This window comes from Bombina bombina, chromosome 5 (assembly GCF_027579735.1).
Source record: "Bombina bombina isolate aBomBom1 chromosome 5, aBomBom1.pri, whole genome shotgun sequence".
Taxonomy (NCBI): domain Eukaryota; kingdom Metazoa; phylum Chordata; class Amphibia; order Anura; family Bombinatoridae; genus Bombina; species Bombina bombina.
This window is the reverse complement of record NC_069503.1, coordinates 112,266,149-112,288,298: the sequence shown is the minus strand read 5'-3', so window position 1 is coordinate 112,288,298 and position 22,150 is coordinate 112,266,149. Positions and strand designations below refer to the sequence as shown.

The 22,150-nt window shown below is 38.7% G+C and overlaps 1 protein-coding gene across 1 annotated transcript in view; it reads right to left on the bottom strand.

Annotated features, from left to right (window-relative positions):
* LOC128661371 (uncharacterized) overlaps positions 1-22,150 on the bottom strand; it is a 302,587-nt gene that overhangs the window by 43,044 nt on the left and 237,393 nt on the right. Inside the window, exon 7 of the mRNA XM_053715634.1 lies at positions 21,073-21,803. Within this exon, the coding sequence (XP_053571609.1) occupies positions 21,073-21,803 (731 nt within the window). The remainder of the gene's footprint in view (positions 1-21,072; positions 21,804-22,150) is intronic.

The following is a 22,150-nucleotide window of genomic DNA, read 5'->3' as shown; positions in this document are numbered from 1 at the left end:
TTCAGAAGAGGCCAAAACTGAAGAGCTCTGAAAATTGCACGGAGTTCCAAAATATTGATCGGTAATCTCACCTCCTGAGATTCCCAAACTCCTTGTGCCGTCAGAGATCCCCACACAGCTCCCCAACCTGTGAGACTTGCATCTGTTGAAATTACAGTCCAGGTCGGAAGCACAAAAGAAGCCCCCTGAATTAAACGATGGTGATCTGTCCACCACGTTAGAGAGTGTCGAACAATCGGTTTTAAAGATATTAATTGAGATATCTTTGTGTAATCCTTGCACCATTGATTCAGCATACAAAGCTGAAGAGGTCGCATGTGAAAACGAGCAAAGGGGATCGCGTCCGATGCAGCAGTCATAAGACCTAGAATTTCCATGCATAAGGCTACCGAAGGGAATGATTGTGACTGAAGGTTTCGACAAGCTGCAATCAGTTTTAGACGTCTCTTGTCTGTTAAAGACAGAGTCATGGACACTGAATCTATCTGGAAACCCAGAAAGGTTACCCTTGTCTGAGGAATCAATGAACTTTTTGGTAAATTGATCCTCCAACCATGATCTTGAAGAAACAACACAAGTCGATTCGTATGAAATTCTGCTAAATGTAAAGACTGAGCAAGTACCAAGATATCGTCCAAATAAGGAAATACCACAATACCCTGTTCTCTGATTACAGATAGAAGGGCACCGAGAACCTTTGTAAAAATTCTTGGAGCTGTATCTAGGCCAAACGGCAGAGCCACAAACTGGTAATGCTTGTCCAGAAAAGAGAATCTCAGGAACTGATAATGATCTGGATGAATCGGAATATGCAGATATGCATCCTGTAAATCTATTGTGGACATATAATTCCCTTGCTGAACAAAAGGCAAGATAGTCCTTACAGTTACCATCTTGAACGTTGGTATCCTTACATAACGATTCAATATTTTTAGATCCAGAACTGGTCTGAAGGAATTCTCCTTCTTTGGTACAATGAAGAGATTTGAATAAAACCCCATCCCCTGTTCCTGAACTGGAACTGGCATAATTACTCCAGTCAACTCTAGATCTGAAACACAATTCAGAAATGCTTGAGCTTTTACTGGATTTACTGGGACACGGGAAAGAAAAAATCTCTTTGCAGGAGCTCTCATCTTGAAACCAATTCTGTACCCTTCTGAAACAATGTTCTGAATCCAAAGATTGTGAACAGAATTGATCCAAATTTCTTTGAAAAAACGTAACCTGCCCCCTACCAGCTGAGCTGGAATGAGGGCCGCACCTTCATGTGGACTTAGAAGCAGGCTTTGCCTTTCTGGCTGGCTTGGATTTATTCCAGATTGGAGATGGTTTCCAAACTGATACTGCTCCTGAGGATGAAGGATCAGACTTTTGTTCTTTGTTGAAACGAAAACGATTATTAGCCCTGTTTTTACCTTTAGATTTTTTATCTTGTGGTAAAAAAGTTCCTTTCCCACCAGTAACAGTTGAAATAATAGAATCCAACTGAGAACCAAATAATTTGTTACCCTGGAAAGAAATGGAAAGTAGAGTTGATTTAGAAGCCATATCAGCATTCCAAGTCTTAAGCCATAAATAGCTAGAGACATAAACCTGACATCAACTCTGATAATATCAAAGATAGCATCACAGATAAAATTATTAGCATGCTGAAGAAGAATAATAATATCATGAGAATCATGATGTGTTACTTGTTGCGCTAAAGTTTCCAACCAAAAAGTTGAAGCTGCAGCAACATCAGCCAAAGATATAGCAGGTCTAAGAAGATTACCTGAACACAGATAAGCTTTTCTTAGAAAGGATTCAATTTTCCTATCTAAAGGATCCTTAAACGAAGTACCATCTGACGTAGGAATAGTAGTACGTTTAGCAAGGGTAGAAATAGCCCCATCAACTTTAGGGATTTTGTCCCAAAATTCTAATCTGTCAGACGGCACAGGATATAATTGCTTAAAACGTTTAGAAGGAGTAAATGAATTACCCAATTTATCCCATTCTTTGGAAATTACTGCAGAAATAGCATTAGGAACAGGAAAAACTTCTGGAATAACCACAGGAGATTTAAATACCTTATCCAAACGTTTAGAATTAGTATCAAGAGGACCAGAATCCTCTATTTCTAAAGCAATTAGAACTTCTTTAAGTAAAGAACGAATAAATTCCATTTTAAATAAATATGAAGATTTATCAGCATCAACCTCTGAGACAGAATCCTCTGAACCAGAAGAGTCATCAGAATCAGAATGATGATGTTCATTTAAAAATTCATCTGTAGGGAGAGAAGTTTTAAAAGATTTTTTACGTTTACTAGAAGGAGAAATAACAGACATAGCCTTCTTTATGGATTCAGAAACAAAATCTCTTATGTTATCAGGAACATTCTGCACCTTAGATGTTGAAGGAACTGCAACAGGCAATGGTACTTTACTAAAGGAAATATTATCTGCATTAACAAGTTTGTCATGACAATCAATACAAACAACAGCTGGAGGAATAGCTACCAAAAGTTTACAGCAGATACACTTAGCTTTGGTAGATCCAGCACTAGACAGCGATTTTCCTGTAGTATCTTCTGACTCAGATGCAACGTGAGACATCTTGCAATATGTAAGAGAAAAAACAACATATAAAGCAAAATTGATCAAATTCCTTAAATGACAGTTTCAGGAATGGGAAAAAATGCCAAAGAACAAGCTTCTAGAAACCAGAAGCAATGAAAAATGAGACTTAAATAATGTGGAGACAAAAGCGACGCCCATATTTTTTAGTGCCAAATAAGACGCCCACATTATTTGGCGCCTAAATGCTTTTGGCGCCAAAAATGACGCCACATCCGGAACGCCGACATTTTTGGCGCAAAATAACGTCAAAAAATGACGCAACTTCCGGCGACACGTATGACGCCGGAAACGGAAAAGAATTTTTGCGCCAAAAAAGTCCGCGCCAAGAATGACGCAATAAAATGAAGCATTTTCAGCCCCCGCGAGCCTAACAGCCCACAGGGAAAAAAAGTCAAATTTTTGAAGGTAAGAAAAAAATGATTAAATCAAATGCATTATCCCAAATATGAAACTGACTGTCTGAAAAATAAGGAAAGTTGAACATTCTGAGTCAAGGCAAATAAATGTTTGAATACATATATTTAGAACTTTATAAACAAAGTGCCCAACCATAGCTTAGAGTGTCACCGAAAATAAGATTTACTTACCCCAGGACACTCATCTACATGTTTGTAGAAAGCCAAACCAGTACTGAAACGAGAATCAGCAGAGGAAATGGTATATATAAGAGTATATCGTCGATCTGAAAAGGGAGGTAAGAGATGAATCTCTACGACCGATAACAGAGAACCTATGAAATAGACCCCGTAGAAGGAGATCACTGCATTCAAATAGGCAATACTCTCCTCACATCCCTCTGACATTCACTGCACGCTGAGAGGAAAACCGGGCTCCAACTTGCTGCGGAGCGCATATCAACGTAGAATCTAGCACAAACTTACTTCACCACCTCCATCGGAGGCAAAGTTTGTAAAACTGAATTGTGGGTGTGGTGAGGGGTGTATTTATAGGCATTTTGAGGTTTGGGAAACTTTGCCCCTCCTGGTAGGAATGTATATCCCATACGTCACTAGCTCATGGACTCTTGCTAATTACATGAAAGAAAGAAGATTTATCAGATGGTAGCTAGGATATATAAAATAACATTAATAATACATAGGGGAGGGAAATACAAGTGGAGGGAAAATATTTGTCTCTGTGTCTTTAATAAAATCTAGATTATTCCTTCACAAAGCTAGGATAATCGGAATTTTATTACAAGACCAGAAACTTCATATTTTTGCTAGTTTAAAGCAATGATAATAAAACACAGATTAATAAAACAAATTAAGCGAGGCATGTTGAATGGGTTTAAAATAGAAATGTTTAAAGAGAACCAGTCAGCAGCCTTCAAAATGTCTTGTAAAGGAGCGGATTTTAAAAAAGGCTTTAGAAGCCGCTGAACCTCTAACCGAATGGGAAGAAAAAAACAAATCAATGCCAGCTTCTGACATAACCCATTTAACCCACCTCGCTATAGAAGTAGAAGAGACAGGGTTATGAGGAGGAATAAATGATAATAAAAGTTGATTAGACGAAGAAGATCTAAAAGAGGAAGTTCGAGATTCATACTCCTTCAGACATGAAACAACACATAGGAAAGGTTCAGAAGAAAGGTAAGGATAAAAAATAGAGGAAGACAGAGTTTTAGTTCTGCGAGATATTAAAAAGGTAACACCTTCAGGAGAAAAACATTTAGAGTTAAAATCTAAAGCCCAAACATCAGAAATTCTCCTAAAAGAAATTAAACAAAGAAGAGTAGCCAGTTTGGCAGAAATCTGTTTAACCCCTTAGTGACCAGACCACTTTTCAATTTGTTGACCATCTGGGACCAAGGCTATTTTTGCATTTCTGCGATGTTTGTGTTTAACTGTAATTTTCCTCTTACTCATTTACTGTACCCACACATATTAAATACTGTTTTTCTCGCCATTAAATGGACTTTCTAAAGATATGATTATTTTCATCATATCTTATAATTTACTATAAAAAAAAATATAAAATATGAGGAAAAAATGAAAAAAAATGCACTTTTTCTAACTTTGAGCCCCAAAATCTCTTACACATCTACAACCACCATAAAATACCAATGCTAAACAGTTTCTAAATTTTGTCCTGAGTTTATAAATACCCAATGTTTACATGTTCTTTGCTTTTTTTGCAAGTTATAGGGCAATAAGTACAAGTAGCGCTTTGCTATTTCAAAACCATGTTTTTACAAAATTGGCGATAGTTACATTGTAACACCAATATCTGTCATGAATCCCTGAATAACCCTTCAAATGTATATATTTTTTAAAAGAAGACAACCTAAGGTATTAAACTTGGGGTATTTTGACTTTTTTCATGCAACCATTTTACCACCAATCTATGCCAAAGTTTGGGGGGGGGGGGAAAAATAATTTGATTTTTTGACAAAATAGCAATTTAAGAATACATTTACTGATAATATTAAGGGTTACTGCCAAATAACACCCTCATATGTCTTCAGCAGCATCTCCTGGGTACAGTGATACCACCCATGTTTAGGTGTGTCGGGTTCTCGGGGGGCTAAAAGCTCTTATTTTTAGGGAGCGCATTCCAGTTTTTCAACTTGGAATTTTCACATCGGTCATCATGCACCCATGTCCTATTTGGGACATTTCTGAAGCTGGTCAATGGAATTTACCCCCATCAAACCATATATTTTTGAAAAGTAGACACCCTAGGGTATTTCAAATGCTTGTATTTTAACACTTTCCATGCACTAATTCAACCACCAGTCTTTGTCAAACTTTTGGGTAGTCATTATTTTGTGTTATTTTTCACACACATTGTACTTTAGGCATGGATTCTCAGTTCCTGTTATGTGTTACTGCCAAAAAACACCTCAATATGTGTTCAACAACATCTCCTGAGTACAGTGATACCACCCATGTATAGGTGTGTCGGGTTCTCTGGGGGCTAAAAGGCCTTAATTTTAGGAAGCGCATTCCAGTTTTTCAACTTGGAATTTTCACATCGGTCATCATGCACCCATGTCCTATTTGGGACATTTCTGAAGCTGGCCAATGGAATTTACCCCCATCAAACCATATATTTTTGAAAAGTAGACACCCTAGGGTATTTCAAATGCTGGTATTTTAACACTTTCCATGCACTAATTCAACCACCAGTCTTTGTCAAACTTTTGGGTAGTCATTTTTTTGTGTTATTTTTCACACACATTGTAATTTAGGCATGGATTCTCAGTTCCTGTTATGTGTTACTGCCAAAAAACACCTCAATATGTGTTCAACAACATCTCCTGAGTACAGTGATACCACCCATGTATAGGTGTGTTGGGTTCTCTGGGGGCTAGAAGGCCTTATTTTTAGGAAGCGCATTCCAGTTTTTACACTTCCCATTTTCACATCCCATGCACCCATGTTCTATTTAAGACATTTCTGAAGCCGGCCAATGTAATTTACCCCCATAAAACCATATATTTTTGAAAAGTAGACATCCTAGGGTATTTCAAATGCAGGTGTTTTAACACTTTCCATACACTAATTCAACCACTAGTCTTTGTCAAACTATTGGGCATTCATTTCTTTGTGTTATTTTTCACATACATTGTACTTTAGACATGGATTCACAGCTCCTGTTATGTGTTACTACCAAAGAAGACACCAATATGTGGTCACCAACATCTCCTGAGTTCAGTGATACCACCTATGCATAGGTTTGGTGGCTTGTTTGGGCGGTGCAATGCCAAATGTCTGACATGTGTTTGTGATTTTTTTTCACATTTAACATATTTTCTTTGCCTATCGTCTTTTTTGGGGGTCTTTTAACATACCCCAATTTATTTGTTTTCCATAAATGTGATTATATTTAAAAAGTTGACCCCCCAAGGTATTATACATGGAGTGGTTTGATGACTTTGATGCAACCGTTTTAGCCCAAAAAATTGGAGAAAGTATATGGTGGTAATTTTTCAATTTTCATTGTTACAGACACATTGCTTTTTTACTATGATTTAGGAGAGACTGTTGTAAGTTATTGCAAAAGAATACTTCAGGTTGTTTTCTGCAAGGCACCCTGAGTACACCTATGCCTCCCATGCATAGGTTTGCCAGGATTTTGGGAAGGTTATGTTACATGATTTTAGTTATTAAAAATGAGAGTATTTCTTCTGATAGGCCTATCTTTAGTTTGGGGCCTATCACATACCCCACTTTTATTTATTGCATTCAAAGTGTATATTTTTTAAATGTTGACACCCCAAGGTATTGTATATGGTGTGCTTTGATGCCTTTGAAGCAACCGTTTTAGCCCAAAAAATTGGAGAAAGTATATGGTGGTAATTTTTCAATTTTCATTTTTACAGACACATTGCTTTTTGACTATGATTTAGGAGAGATTGTTGTAAGTTATTGCAAAAGAATACTTCAGGTTGTTTTCTGCAAGGCACCCTGAGTACACCTATGCCCCCCATGCATAGGTTTGCCAGGATTTTGGGAAGGTTATGTTACAATTTTATGACTTGTGATTTTAGTTATTAAAAATGAGAGTATTTCTTCTGATAGGCCTATCTTTAGTTTGGGGCCTATCGCATACCCCACTTTTATTTATTGCATTCAAAGTGTATATTTTTTAAATGTTGACACCCCAAGGTATTGTATATGGTGTGCTTTGATGCCTTTGAAGCAACCGTTTTAGCCCAAAAAATTGGAGAAAGTATATGGTGGTAATTTTTCAATTTTCATTTTTACAGACACATTGCTTTTTGACTATGATTTAGGAGAGATTGTTGTAAGTTATTGCAAAAGAATACTTCAGGTTGTTTTCTGCAAGGCACCCTGAGTACACCTATGCCCCCCATGCATAGGTTTGCCAGGATTTTGGGAAGGTTATGTTACAATTTTATGACTTGTGATTTTAGTTATTAAAAATGAGAGTATTTCTTCTGATAGGCCTATCTTTAGTTTGGGGCCTATCGCATACCCCACTTTTATTTATTGCATTCAAAGTGTATATTTTTTAAATGTTGACACCCCAAGGTATTGTATATGGTGTGCTTTGATGCCTTTGAAGCAACCGTTTTAGCCCAAAAAATTGGAGAAAGTGTATGGTGGTAATTTTTCAATTTTCATTTTTACAGACACATTGCTTTTTGACTATAATTTAGGAGAGACTGTTGTAAGTTATTACAAAAACATACTTCAGGTTGTTTTCTGCAAGGCACCCTGAGAACACCTATGTCCCCCATGCATAGGTTTGACAGGGGTTTTGGTTAAAAAAAAACAGGCCCAATTTTAGAAAAAAATAGAGTAGTGAAATGTAAAAATCTGGCACAGTAAAAGTAAAAAAAACAAAAAAACATCTAACTGTAAACATAACCAAAAATATATATATATATATATATATATATATATATATATATATATATATATATATATATATATATATATATATATATATATATATATATATATATGTAACAGCAAATGTATTTATTTTTTTAAAAATTGACCATTGTATGGTACCGCTTGAAGCAGTCCCCAATGCAGAGTGCAGGCTGTCCAGGGCAATCAGGACAGTAATATATGGTGTCCCTTCTCTTCCCCCTCTTGGTACAGACTCTGCATTTTTTTTGTGGTTTCTGCTTTGTGGCAGTAGGGGGGATTTTAAAAATAAAATGGGTAGCCCCAACTCTGCTCTCTCCCATCACCGCCCGGGGAGCAGGTGCATCATGGTACAAAATCCCCGTAATAATCTGGAGCTGAAACTGTAAAAAAGTCTTTTTAACTCTGGGGTTTGCTTTTTTGAACAACAAAAAAGCGTTGTGGGTTGCAATCTGCATTAGGTAAATTGCAACCTTTTTGTACCAGGCCCTTGTCTTCCGCATAATTAGGTAGGGCTGCAGCAGCTGATCAGCCAGATCAACCCCACCCATATGCCGGTTATAAGACTTGATGCACACTGGCTTCCTTATGATCTCAGCTCTGCCACGTACAGAAACCGCCACCGTCCTCTCTGTGTGGATGGTGGTAAGAAGGTATACATCCTTCTTGTCTCTGTACTTCAGTGCCAACAGCTCCTCTTGGCACAGAGCTGAGGTCTCCCCCCTTCGTAGCCGGGTGCGAACAAGCTGTCCTGGGAAACCTGCGCGGTTCTTTTTAATTGTACCGCAAGCTACTGTATCAAAGCAATACAGTAGCTTGAACAAAAGGACACTTGTATAAAAATTGTCTAACTACAAGTGATACCCTTTGTTCATTAGGGGTAATATCAGGTCCCAGACAATCTTGCCAGTGGTTCCCATATGTTCTGGGCAACCTGGAGGGTCAAGGTGGCTATCCTTTCCCTCATACACCCGGAAGGCCTGAGTATACCCAGTCTCGCTGTCACAGAGCTTATACACCTTTACCCCATATCTGGAGCGTTTGGAAGGAATATACTGCTTGAATCCCAGCCTTCCCTTATACTTCATTAGGGATTCATCAACGCATATATTCCTTCCAGGTGTATAAGCCTCTGCAAACCTGGCAGAAAAGTGGGTTATCAGGGGGCGGATTTTATACAACCTGTCAAATTGGGGATGCTCCCTAGGGGGGCACAGGCTGTTGTCGCTGAAGTGCATGAAATGCAGAATCATTTCATACCTCTTCCTCAACATAGTCTGGGAGAAAATGGGGGTAGAGCAGATGGGGCTAGTACTCCAGTAGGAGCGAATGGAGGGTTTCTTTATGATGCCCATCAGCATAGTCAATGCCCAGAATTTTTTGAATTCTGGCACATTGATGGGGGCCCATTGCTGCTTTGCCAAATATGTTCCAGGCTTTGCAGCACGGAACTGATGGGCATATAAATTAGTTTGGGCGACAATGTTCCCCAATATATCATCGCCCAGAAACACTTCCAGAAACTGCTGGGGGCTAAAACCTGCCACATCTATATTTATGCCAGCATTTGCTGTGAAGGGTGGGATATCTGGCCTCTGGAGATGAGGCGTTACCCACTCTTCAGCAGCAATGGCAGCAACACGCCTCCTTCTGGCAGGGGGGCTAGCAGGGGGGCTGGCAGGGGGGCTAGCAGCCACAGATACATCACTATCAGTTGAGACTGCATCTAGTGATGTATCTGAGCACATGGCAGGGTCAAAATTGGGGTCTGAGTCAGAAATAGAGGCATCTGACTCTGACGCAAGGATGGCATACGCCTCCTCAGCACTATATCTTTTCTGTGACATTTTTGTATCTGTCACAGAAAACAATTACTAAAAAAAATTAAATTAACTAAATTAATTAACTAAATTAACTAGCAAAAAAGTACAGCTATGCTACTGCCAGTGATTTATAGCGATCACTGGCAAGCTAGAGGTTAATGGCTCTGAAAATTAAATTAAATAAATGTTTCTGAAAAGAGCCTTTGGGTTTTTAAAAAATTACAACAACAAAATGAACCCCTAAAAAAATGCACAGACAGCAAAAAAGTACAGCTATGCAACTGCCAGTGATTTATAGCGATCACTGGCAAGCTAGGGGTTAATTGCTCTGAAAATTAAATTAACTAAATTAATTAACTAAATTAACTAGCAAAAAAGTACAGCTATGCTACTGCCAGTGATTTATAGCGATCACTGGCAAGCTAGGGGTTAATGGCTCTGAAAATTAAATTAACTAAATGTTTCTGAAAAGAGCCTTTGGGTTTTTAAAAAATTACAACAAAATTAACCCCTAAAAAAAAATGCACAGACAGCAAAAAAGTACAGCTATGCAACTGCCAGTGATTTATAGCGATCACTGGCAAGCTAGGAGTTAATGGCTCTGAAAATTAAATTAAATTAACTAAATTAATTAACTAAATTAACTAGCAAAAAAGTACAGCTATGCTACTGCCAGTGATTTATAGCGATCACTGGCAAGCTAGGGGTTAATGGCTCTGAAAATTAAATTAACTAAATGTTTCTGAAAAGAGCCTTTGGGTTTTTAAAAAATTACAACAACAAAATTAACCCCTAAAAAAATGCACAGACAGCAAAAAAGTACAGCTATGCAACTGCCAGTGATTTATAGCGATCACTGGCAAGCTAGGGGTTAATGGCTCTGAAAATTAAATTAAATTAACTAAATGTTTCTGAAAAGAGCCTTTGGGTTTTTAAAAAATTACAACAACAAAATTAACCCCTAAAAAAATGCACAGACAGCAAAATGCAGCAAAAAAAAAGTGCACCTATGCTACTGCCAGTGATATATAGTGATCACTGGCAAGCTAGGGGTTAATGGCTCTGAAAATTAAATTAAATTAACTAAATGTTTCTGAAAAGAGCCTTTGGGTTTTTAAAAAATTACAACAACAAAATTAACCCCTAAAAAAATGCACAGACAGCAAAATGCAGCAAAAAAAAAGTGCACCTATGTTACTGCCAGTGATATATAGTGATCACTGGCAAGCTATGGGTTAATGGCTCTGAAAAGAGCCTTTGGTTCTATATTTTTTAACAAATAAAAGAAATAAATCTCTCTCTCTGCTAAATACAGGTCTTTCTCTCTCTCCAACAAAATGGCAAGTGAGGAGAGGGAGGGAGATCCACACTGATCATAGTCAATATTTACAAATATTGACATGATCAGACAAATGGGGTATTTTATTATTATTATTATTTTTAGGGTGGGAGGCTCAGATTGGGTGACCCTAGCTTGCCCCTATGATGATGCAGGCTAGGGACACCCCCAGAGGCCCCATGATGCACTGGGCATCGCCATCTTGGATGCCTAGTGAAGGGGGAGGGGGGGGGCTATTTAGGGCTTTTTTTTTTTTTATTTTATTTTAAACGTTTTTGTTTTTTTATTATTTACCTTCATTTTATAACTAACTAAGTGCCTCGACCCACCGAGGCACTTAGCACACAAGCAGAGCATCGGAAGCGTGTCCGATCGCTTCCGATGCTCTGAAACACTGCCGGGCTCCACGTGGAGCGAAACCGGAAGTGATCACTCGTGGGGGAGTGATCAATCCGGTCCCGGCACTCGGGAACAGTATTGCAGGATGCCTAGACATCAAGGCAAGCCTGCAATACTGTTAGAGCAGCTGGAAGCGATTTTGATCGCTTCCAGTGCTCTGTTAAACCGACGACGTATGCCATACGTCCTCGGTCGTTAAGTGCTTTTTTTTTTGAGGACGTATGGCATACGTCATCGGTCGTTAAGGGGTTAAGAGACAAAAATTAATTAATTAGAGGGCCAAGATTTAAAAAGAGAAAAAATTAAATCTACATCCCAAAAACGATTGTACTTAGGAATAGGAGGTCTTTTAATTCTTATGGCTTTAAGAAGGCGACAAACCAAAGAATGTTTATCTACAGGAGAATTGTTTATAGGATCATGTTTAGCAGAAATGGCAGATCTAGAAACATTTATAGATCTATAAGCTAAACCGAGATCAGAAAGGTGGGACAAAAAAATTAGAATATTAGTTAAAGGAGTTGAAACGGGATCCAGATTTCTTTGTACGCACCAGCAAGACTATCTGGACCAAGCGGAAAAATAACATTTGTGGGTACACGGGGCCCATGATTCCCGAATGAGGTCTCTAGCTCCTTCCGAAAGGCGGAAGAGATTTCTGACCTCCTCTTAATCGTCCACGCTATCAACTTGAGGGATTGATTGATCATGAGATTGTGGGGATTGTCGTTGGGATCTAGAAGGAGATCTTGACAGACGGGAAGAAGAAGGGGAAGCTTGAAAGACATCTCAAAAAGGGAAGAATACCATGCTTGAGTTGGCCAAAGAGGGGTTATCAAAACCAGTGAAAGAAAATTCCTGCAAACAATCGATATTGTTCAAGCAATCAGAGAGAACGGGGGAAAAGCATAAGCTCCGAGAGACGGCCATAGTTGGAGAAATGCATTTATGGCTAATGCGTCGGGGTCTGGACGCCAACTGAGATATCGAGGAAGTTGAAAGTTGAGACGAGACGCAAATAGGTCTATACAAAAGGGACTGCGAAGAGATTGAATTGACAGAAAAAAATCTTCTGTTCAACATCCAATCGCTGGAATCTGAGGAAACGGGTGCCCCAGTCTGCCACCGAATTTGAGAGACCTGGAATGAATTCTGCTTTGACAGAAATATTCCTGTCTAAACAAAGATGAATGAAATCTTTGGTAATATTGGACAGATTTCTCGATTTGGTACCCCCGAGACGATTCAAATAACGAACCGCGGAAATATTGTCCATCCGAAGAAGAATAGAAGTAGGAAGCGGAGTCTTTACGAATATCTTGACCGCAAAAAGAACCTGCTAAAAGTTCTAGACAATTTATATGAAGTTCTTTTTCTCCAGGAGACCATTTGCCTCCTGTTATGGGTGGACCGCAGCTGGCTCCCCAACCTGAGCGACTCGCATCTGATTCTATAATCAAATCCAGAGCTTTGCCAAAAATTGCTCTCCCATTCCAAGCTTCCATATGGTAAAGCCACCATGCATGTATGTATGTATGTATGTATGTATTGGGTACTTGTAAAGCGCGGCTAATCACCCGTAAGGGTCTCGAGGCGCTGCTCATTTTATCAACCTCGGAAGGATGAAAGGCTGAGTGAACCTTGCCGGGGATCGAACCTGCAACCCTTGGGTTGTTACAGAACTCAGCCACAGTGCCTTAGCATGCTGAGCTATCATGCAAGCTCCTCTTTGGCTTCTGATGACAATGGAATGGGGTGAGAATAAGATAAACCTTTTTGTAAAAAGGAAATCTTTAATCTCTGAAGTTCTCAATAATGAAGGGGGGCAGGGAAAATAGCCTGGATAGAGGATGAGAGTAACCCTACTATCCTGGCTATCTGACGGATAGGGACAGATTGTTTGGAAATTGTTTTGGCTATTTCTTTCTTTACATTTTTTATTTTGTCTAAGGGAAGACTTAAGGTGGCTGTTGTAGTATCTATAAGGAATCCCAGAAAAGTTAGAGATTGAGTGGGGTTTAGAATTGATTTTTCTTTGTTTACAAGGAAACCCAAATTCTTCAGAAGGTCTAAAGTCATCAGTAATTGTTGTTGAAGAGAGAGAAAATTCTGGTTCATCAGAAGGATGTCGTCCAAATAAATAATTAGGTGAATCACCCAAAGGCGGAGCCATGAAACTACAGGTTTTAGAATCTTTGTAAATATCCAAGGGGCAGAAGACAGGCCAAATGGCAGGGATATGAAATTCCAAACTTGGTCTTCCCAAAAGAATGTCAGGAAATTCCAATGCTCTTGGGCTATAGGGACTGTAAGGTAAGCGTCAGAGAGATCTAGATGGACCAGCCAATCGTTGTCTAGAAGGCAATCTCTGAGGAGATGAATGCCTTCCATTTTGAAATGATTGTAAACAACAAAAACGTTTAGGGATTTTAAATTGATGACTGGTCTGAATTGATTGTTTTTCTTTTTTACCAGAAAGATGTTGCTGACATAAGCTTGATGGGGATTTAGGCTTAGAGCAATAGCTTCTTTTAGATATAAATGTTTTATCTCTTCCTGAACCATAATTTTGTCTGTTTCTGAAAAATAAATGGGATTTGTTTTTTTGAATTGAATTGGAGGAGAGATAAAATCTATACAAACTCCCCAAATTGCTTGAAGAACCCATTGATCTGAGGTGATTAGATTCCAATTGTGGGCATAAAGGGATAATCTTCCTCCAACTTTGGATGGGGAAGAAAGGAGGGGTAGAGAAGAAAAAGGAGTTACCTGTAGAAGGGCAAGATCTTGGTCTGGAGCGAAAACTTCTTTGTTGCCTGGCTCGGGAAGGAAAGAAGGGAGTTTGTTTTAAATGTTCTTGTGGATATGTTGTTGGTAGTAGTATGGATAATTGGATTGTTGAAATTGAGGCCTGGACACAAAAGAGGTACGGCCGGGGAAGCGGCCTCTGCCTTTCCCGGCCCTGTCAGAGAAATTATTTGTATTAAAAGATTTCCTCAAGGGGGCGGAGCTAGCCAGCAACAGGAGAAGAAGCAGATTGCTGCAACTCTGCTGATAAAACATTAAAAATCAGCCACAAAGGTGATATTTTCAGCAGAAATTGCCCAAATTCCAATCCCTAGGCACTTGTGTATGGGTGGGAATTATTTTATATAAAAGTTTAAAAGTTTTGTGGAGAATCGTCGAGGGCCGGAATCACAGAACCGGAGAAAAAGTAGGAAAGGCCACGGCTGTGGCCTACAACGGACCTCGGCTCAAAGTTTGTCACAAAGGAATAAAGGAGAAACTTTTAACCATCCCGGACTCACAGGCCTCCTGGGGCATATACAAGCAGCTTGTGGTAAGAACCCACTACTTTTATTACCAAATATTGATTGCAAGAGACATAGCAGCCCAGTGACTAACGAGTTAAGCTGTGATAATTGAACAGCAACCGGAGGTGAGACAAGGTAGTGGCATACTTGGGGAGAAATCTGGCCTGTTTTGGGGACCTGCAAGTCACAAAAAGTACATAGATTGAGTGGCAGAGGAGCAAAGGAGAGGGGCTGGTGGCGGGAAAAATCGCCATTTTCTTTCTCTCTGAGGCATATCATTTTAATATCATAGCCACAAAATTTGCAAGAGCATCTACGGTGTCTTGGTTACCAATTTACATAGACTTGCTGTATTATTATCAAAAGACTGCCTGATAGCCTGTGTAACATCATTGAATGTCCAAGTACAGCAGCTTTGAGTTCCTGGAACTTTTAAAATAATTAGATTTATATCTCTCTCCCTCCCCCTTTCCTGCCATCCTTGGTGGTGGCGGGTCATATCCCCAATTCCCTACTCCGTGATCGTCCTGTGAGGACACAGCTCCTGGGAAGAGAGATTATATGGCAGGACAAGCCTAAGTAATTTACAATACCTGAGAAGGGTGCTTACTGCAGTTAAAAGACTTTACAGGCACTGTTGTCTCCCTTCCTAGCCCTGCAAGATATAGGTGGGACTGGGACACCGAGGGAGTACTAATCAATAAGCCTTAAAAACTGGCACCCTCTTGGTACATGCTTATTCATACGCTGCAACCTGTTAAATCTATAGGCATGGAGCTGAATTAGAAACATATCTTATAAGCGGGCTGAGTGGGAGCCCTTTCCTATGCATCTATTATAACTCTCCTGTTATTAATTGTTGAATTCCAGTCCTTGCTATCTACTGAGATCTACCTAGCTAGCTATAATGAAAGGAAGAAACCAGTCAGTTAAAGACTGTCTCTCGAGATCTCAGCTAAAAAAGAAACAAAATGCTGGGGAACCATCTGTGGATGCAGATTCACAACCATCCTGCCCAAAAAGCCCCCATACAGCATCGGAGGGGGGTTCGCAGAGTGGTGACCTTCTGTTGCAGATTAAGCAAATGTTTAAGGAAGAGATGAGGGCAGCTCTCTCAGAATTAAAACAAGATATCGCAGAAATTTGAGATAGAACGGCAGCATTGGAAGATAAAATGGATGATATTATGGAGGAAATACCTAGTATGCAGACCGTTATACAAACACAACAAGAACAGATACAAAAGCTGGAGGATGCATTGGAGGATTTGGAAAACAGATCCAGAAGATCAAATATTAGAATTCGAAATCTGCCCGAATCATACAACAACCTACCGGATACACTACTGAAACTGCTTCAACAATTAATGCCGGATACAGATCCTTCATTGTTTCTAATGGACAGAGCACACAGGGCACTGGCCAGACCACCTACAACAGCGACAGCAAGAGATGTGATCACCAAGTTACACTATTATCATATCAAGGATCAAATCATGCAAGCAATACGGAATGTTCATAGAATAACCTTTGAAGGTCATACCTTGCAGCTATTCACAGATCTTTCGTCAACTACCCTCAAGAGGAGGCCAGAACTTAAACCGGTTGTTTTGGTATTGATAAAGGCACAGATTAAATATCATTGGGGTTTTCCGTTCAAGCTTATTTTTATGCATGAGAAGTCATCATACTCCTGCTCATGTCTCTCGGAAGGTCAGAGCATTCTGGAAAAACTGAGGCTAGAGAAAATTAACGACACAGAGACTTCTTCCCCAAAGCCACAGCGTAAAGCAATTACAAGAGAATGGACATCTGTGGGCAAAAATGCTCAGCCTAGCCGGGATCAGGAGAGCCCCACTTGAAGAGAGCACTAGGAGATACATGCTGCTGAAACTTCAATTGCTAATTCTCCATGTGCGGAGAGGAAAATAAAGTGTGACTGGTGTAATTACTTTTCGTTCAGTTCACTGGTTCAACTTGGAGTTCCTGGCGGACTTCTTTATTTTTGATAACCTTCTTGCTGGACCTTTTACCCTGCCTTCCCTTTACCCTTCCCCTTCCCACTGAGTCCACTAACAGTTCTCTTACAGGTTTTCTTATTTCTTATGTTCTTAAACCCAGATGATGGGTTACAAATAATTTTGATTGTATATTCAGTTCTACAGTTTTATGTTATTGTTGGCAATGTTTATTGTTCTTTCCTCAGCAGGTCAAGGTCTTCACAGTCAATGATTTTCAGGTACCGAATGTGTGGTGTTGTATTCAGGGTTGAATCAGTATCTTGTTCATTTTATGTAAGTTTAATCCTCTCGTTTGGGAGGGGTACATTATGGTTATTTACAGAAACGTTTAGCAATGTACTCATGTTAAAAGCAAATATTAATCAATATATATATGACACTTAATGTGCTCACGCATAATGTTAAAGTTCTTCATTCAAATGTGAAAAGGCGCAAAGCCATTAATATGTACAAATCCCTACAGGCACACATAGTCTTCATGCAAGAGACGCATTTCACTAAGTCAGCAACCCCTAAATATTGGGACAGAGCGTACTAAGTGGCAGTATCATGCCACTGGTAGTTGGAAAAAGTTTGGTGTATCTATACTTATGCATAATAGTATCAATTTCCATGAATAAGAGGCTTTTATAGGTGCACAGGGTAGATACATAATATTAAGAGGTAGAATCCACGACACGCCAGTTGTCATAGGAAACATATGCCCCTAATGAGTCCCAGGCCCCATTCCTGGCTAAAATCAGTAAGTTATTAATGTACTGGAAACAGTACAGGCTGATCATTGGGGGAGACTTCAACTTGGTAGTAGACCCCGAAATGAACAGATCAGGGGTGAGATCTGTTTCTCAAACACAGAAATTTAGAAAAGTACTGTATGATTTTTTGTTGGATCACAACCTATTAGATAGCTGGAGAGTTCAGAATGGCAAAAACAGGGATTATACCTTTTAATCCACAGCCCATAAGGCTTATTCAAGAATTGACCATATTCTAGTGAGCCAGATATTGGCACCATTACTTATAAAATCAGACATAATAGTTAGCACCTGGTCAGATCATAATGTGGTTTTAACGACACTTTCAGGGTTAATAGATCTGCTGAGGAATAAGAGTTGGCACTTGAATCCCACCCTTTTTAAGGATAAAATTTTCCTGGAGTTCTTGAGAAAGGAAATTGGAGTTTTTATTGGCTCCAACCAACAGTCAGTAGAAAACCCATGTTATGTGTGGGGGGCGCTTAAGGCCTTTACAAGAGGCATATTAGAGAGCCTAGCTCTAAATTAAAAGCTGCACACATCTATAGTGAGAGACTAAAAGAAGAAATTAAACAATTACATAATCAACACTGTACTACTCAGAGCGCAACCACACTAAAAAGATTAAACGATAAAAGGGAGGAGCTATATAAATTGTTATCTCAGGAAGCATCTAGATCCCTAAAACTCAATGACACACAATATTTTATTCACGCAAACAAGCCAGATAAGATGTTAGCTTGCAGATAGAAAGATATGACAAGGCTTACGACAATCCCCCAGTTGCAGAAACAAGATGGCTCTACCACTTACCATCCACGACTTATAGCAGACACATTTGCATCATATTATCAATCACTGTATGCTCTTCCCCCGAGGAGAAAGGAATCCCCGACAATTAGAAAACTATCAAGACTTTTTGGGTCAGGGCGACTTGCCTAAGCTTGATTCAGATGACGTAGATGGGCTAAATGCATCTATTACTTTAGCTGAAATTAGACAGACAATCAAACACCTAAAAATTATTTTCTGGACGAATTGGGCCCCTTATTGGTGTACACTTTTAATCACGTTAGAAGGGGGCTGTGTCCCGAAATAATTTTTACTAGCTCGAATTTCGGTGATCCCGAAGCCGGGCAAAAATAAGCAGCACTGCAAAAATTATCTTCCTATATCCTTAATCAATCAGGATATTAAAAAAATTTCTAAAATTTTGGCTTCCAGACTTAACAAGCACATTGAAATTATGAATGGTACCAGACAGAGGTGCCCTCTCTCCACGCTTTTGTTTGCACTGTGTATCGAACCTTTGGCAGCCAACATTAGACGAAGTGTAGATATCACAGGTATACACACAAACACTAAAGAATACAAAATTAGTCTTTTCGCAGATGATATTATTCTCTCGATCACAAAGCCACTTATTTCCCTTCCAATATAGTATTCTACTATAGTTAAGTTTGCTGCGATATCAGGCTATAAAATCAACAATGATAAGTGTGAAGCTCTTAGTGTTAATTTACCAGCACATACAAAAAAACTCATGGAGATAAATTTCTCTTTCTCTTGGGCTGAGAAAGGAATGAGATATTTAGGAGTGATACTTACAAATAGGATTGATGATCTTTACTAACTTAACTATCCTCCTTTGATATCACAGATTAAAAATTTGCTTCAGAAATGGGAAAAGATGAAAATTTCATTATATGGTAGAATAATTGGAATTAAAATGACAATTTTCCCAAAATTATTATATCTGTTTAGATGCTTGCCTGTCTCATTGTCAACTAAAATGCTTAGACAACTTCAAAAACATATAATTTAGTTTATTTGGCAAGGTAAGAGAGCGAGAACCAATAAACAAACGCTTTGTAGAGGTAGAAGAGGGGGTGGAATAGGGTTGCCCGATTTTCTGGCATATTACCGAGCAGCCCGTATGGCTCAGACTTCATTATGGCATAATAGATTTGATAATATTCAATGGGTACAATTGGAGTCGGAAATGGTTGGGATAGAAACAATTTATAAACTTTTATGGACTAATAGAACTCATAGACCTAATGTATGGAAAACTTACTTAGCGGTTGCACACTCCGTTTCATTATGGGACTCTTTGACCGCTAAATTTAAGCTAATATCAGACACATCTAAGGCAATGCTGCTAGTAACGTTATCTACTACACTTGACTCGGGGCTTCAGAATAAATGGGCTAATAGGGGGTTGTACAGAATTGCTGACACTTTGAGGGGACAGTACTTTATGGACTTTAACACATATGCTAGCCTTAATGAACGAGATAGACCCAGTTGGTATCACTATCTACAGCTGAGGGCAAGAGTTTGTGAGGTGATAGGTAGCTCATATAAATGGAGCACCACATACTTAGAACAAATCTGCTTAGCTAGACAGAGAATGAGAGGGACCATTACTGGACTGTACGCCATTTTTAACTCTCCATTGTCTGCATGTAAGCATGCCTATATACAGAAGTGGGAAGAGGAATTTCATTTTACTTGGACTTTAGAAAAGTGGAATGCTGTTTTGTATAAGGGACCTACCTTTTCCATATGTGCTCATTTAAAAGAGAATTACATGAATACTGCATTTTGATGGTACTTCCACCCCTCAAGACTTCATAATTTGGAGTTAGGTAGTAGAAATTGTTTAAGAGGGTGTAGCGAAGTCGGTACTTATTCACACATGTGGTGGGACTGCCCGCGGGTAGCAAACATTTGGTCACAAACCTTCAGTTTATTGAGCAACATTTTCAGATGCCCTTTAAGAGTATCTGCCACCCAGGCCCTTCTGCATGAACCTATTCCGGGGTTCAATATGGCACAAAAAAAGTTTATATTTACCATAGTTAGATTAACAATAGCCCAGTTTTGGAAAGCTGAGATCCCTAACTTCCAGATTATCTTAAATAAAATTGGTTATTACTGTCAAATGAGTAATACTGCAGCTAATTTGCTAGATACAGAAGAACAGTTTATCTCTGTCTGGGAACCGTGGATCATGTACTCAGAAGCCAGAGCTGCAAGTCAATCAGACCAATAATTTATGTTATCAAGAATATTTATTGTATTGGTTACTTTGGAGTACTGTTCAATTTGGTAATCTCAAGAGTGTCTGAATCTCATTATATTATGGGTCATGGAGGCCCCGATAGTTCCTTGGGCTTACTTGTACTCACACGGGAAAGGGGCTTGGATGGAGTAGGAGAAAGTGATACTGTGTATTATTATGCTAGACAATATATTATATTAGTGCATAAGGTAACCTGGAAACTAAAGAAGTATTATTGCTGTTTTAAGGATACTTAGACCTGCTGTTGTAAGCCTCAATTTATATTATGTTGATGTGACATTTGCTTTTTCTTATTTATGTAATTACGAGGAAAAACAAAATAAACTTTTTCAATTAAAAGATTTCCTCAAAGTAGTTTTAACCTTGTTAAGGGTTGAGAAAGTATTCGTGTATTGATTGAGATCCTTGAAAAAGGCATCTCCAAATAATAAACCATCTTTATCTGAGTTAAGTTCATTAATAGCAGAATCACAGATTTTTGGATCTATTCTGCGTAAAATATTTTTGCGCCTTTCAATTATCATGGCAGAGTTGGTATTACCCACAAAAGAAAGTATTCTTTGAACCCATTCTCTTACTACAGCAGGGTCTAAATAGGATTCTTCCATTAAAGCCTGTTTAGAGAGCTCAAACAATTTAGTTATAGGACCAATTGAATCTAAAAGTTTGTCCTGGCAATTACGCCAGGATTTATCAATTCCTTTCTTGATTTTATCAGCAGGAGTCCCAATATATTTAATTACTTTAGGATCAATTTCGGGGGTGATATTACTATTTTTTGGTAATAAGGGTCTGGGACATTCAGCCCTCATATTATTTCTGGAGCGTTTATTAAGGGATTTTTTGAGCTGAAAATCCACAAATTCTGAAATGTCTATTGCTGGAAACCATTCAGAGGATCGAGGATGATGAAGGGTTTCAGCATTAAACCTTGGGTTTCCAAGCGCATCAACAAATTTTAATTTTTCATCTTCCAAGTGTTTAGATTTCTTGCCATGTTTTTTAGATTTTTTAGCCTTAGGCTCAGAATCAGAGGAATCTGAGAAATTAACGTCATTTTCTGAATCAAAATCAGAATTTTCAACAGTGGAATCTGAAGAATAAATATTAGATAATGCTGCTAATTCTTATCTAGATGAAAAAACTGTTTTGTCTTTTAAAACTCCCTTTTTTATCCCCTTGGGAGAAAGGGGTCTTTTTGCGGATGTTTTGCTTCCTTTTCGGCCAGGAAAGTTTATTAAGGATCATTTTTGTTTAGATTTATCCACTAATTTTTTGCTAACTTAATAGCATTAGAAGGCACTTTTCTTTTTAGAATTTGTTTAGAAGAAGAAGGCATTTTAGAAATTAAATTAGTCATTTGAGACATATATTTACCCAAAGATGAGTCAATCATTTTTTGAACAGATTGCTCAGTAAGAGGGTTAGGACAGTCAGAGC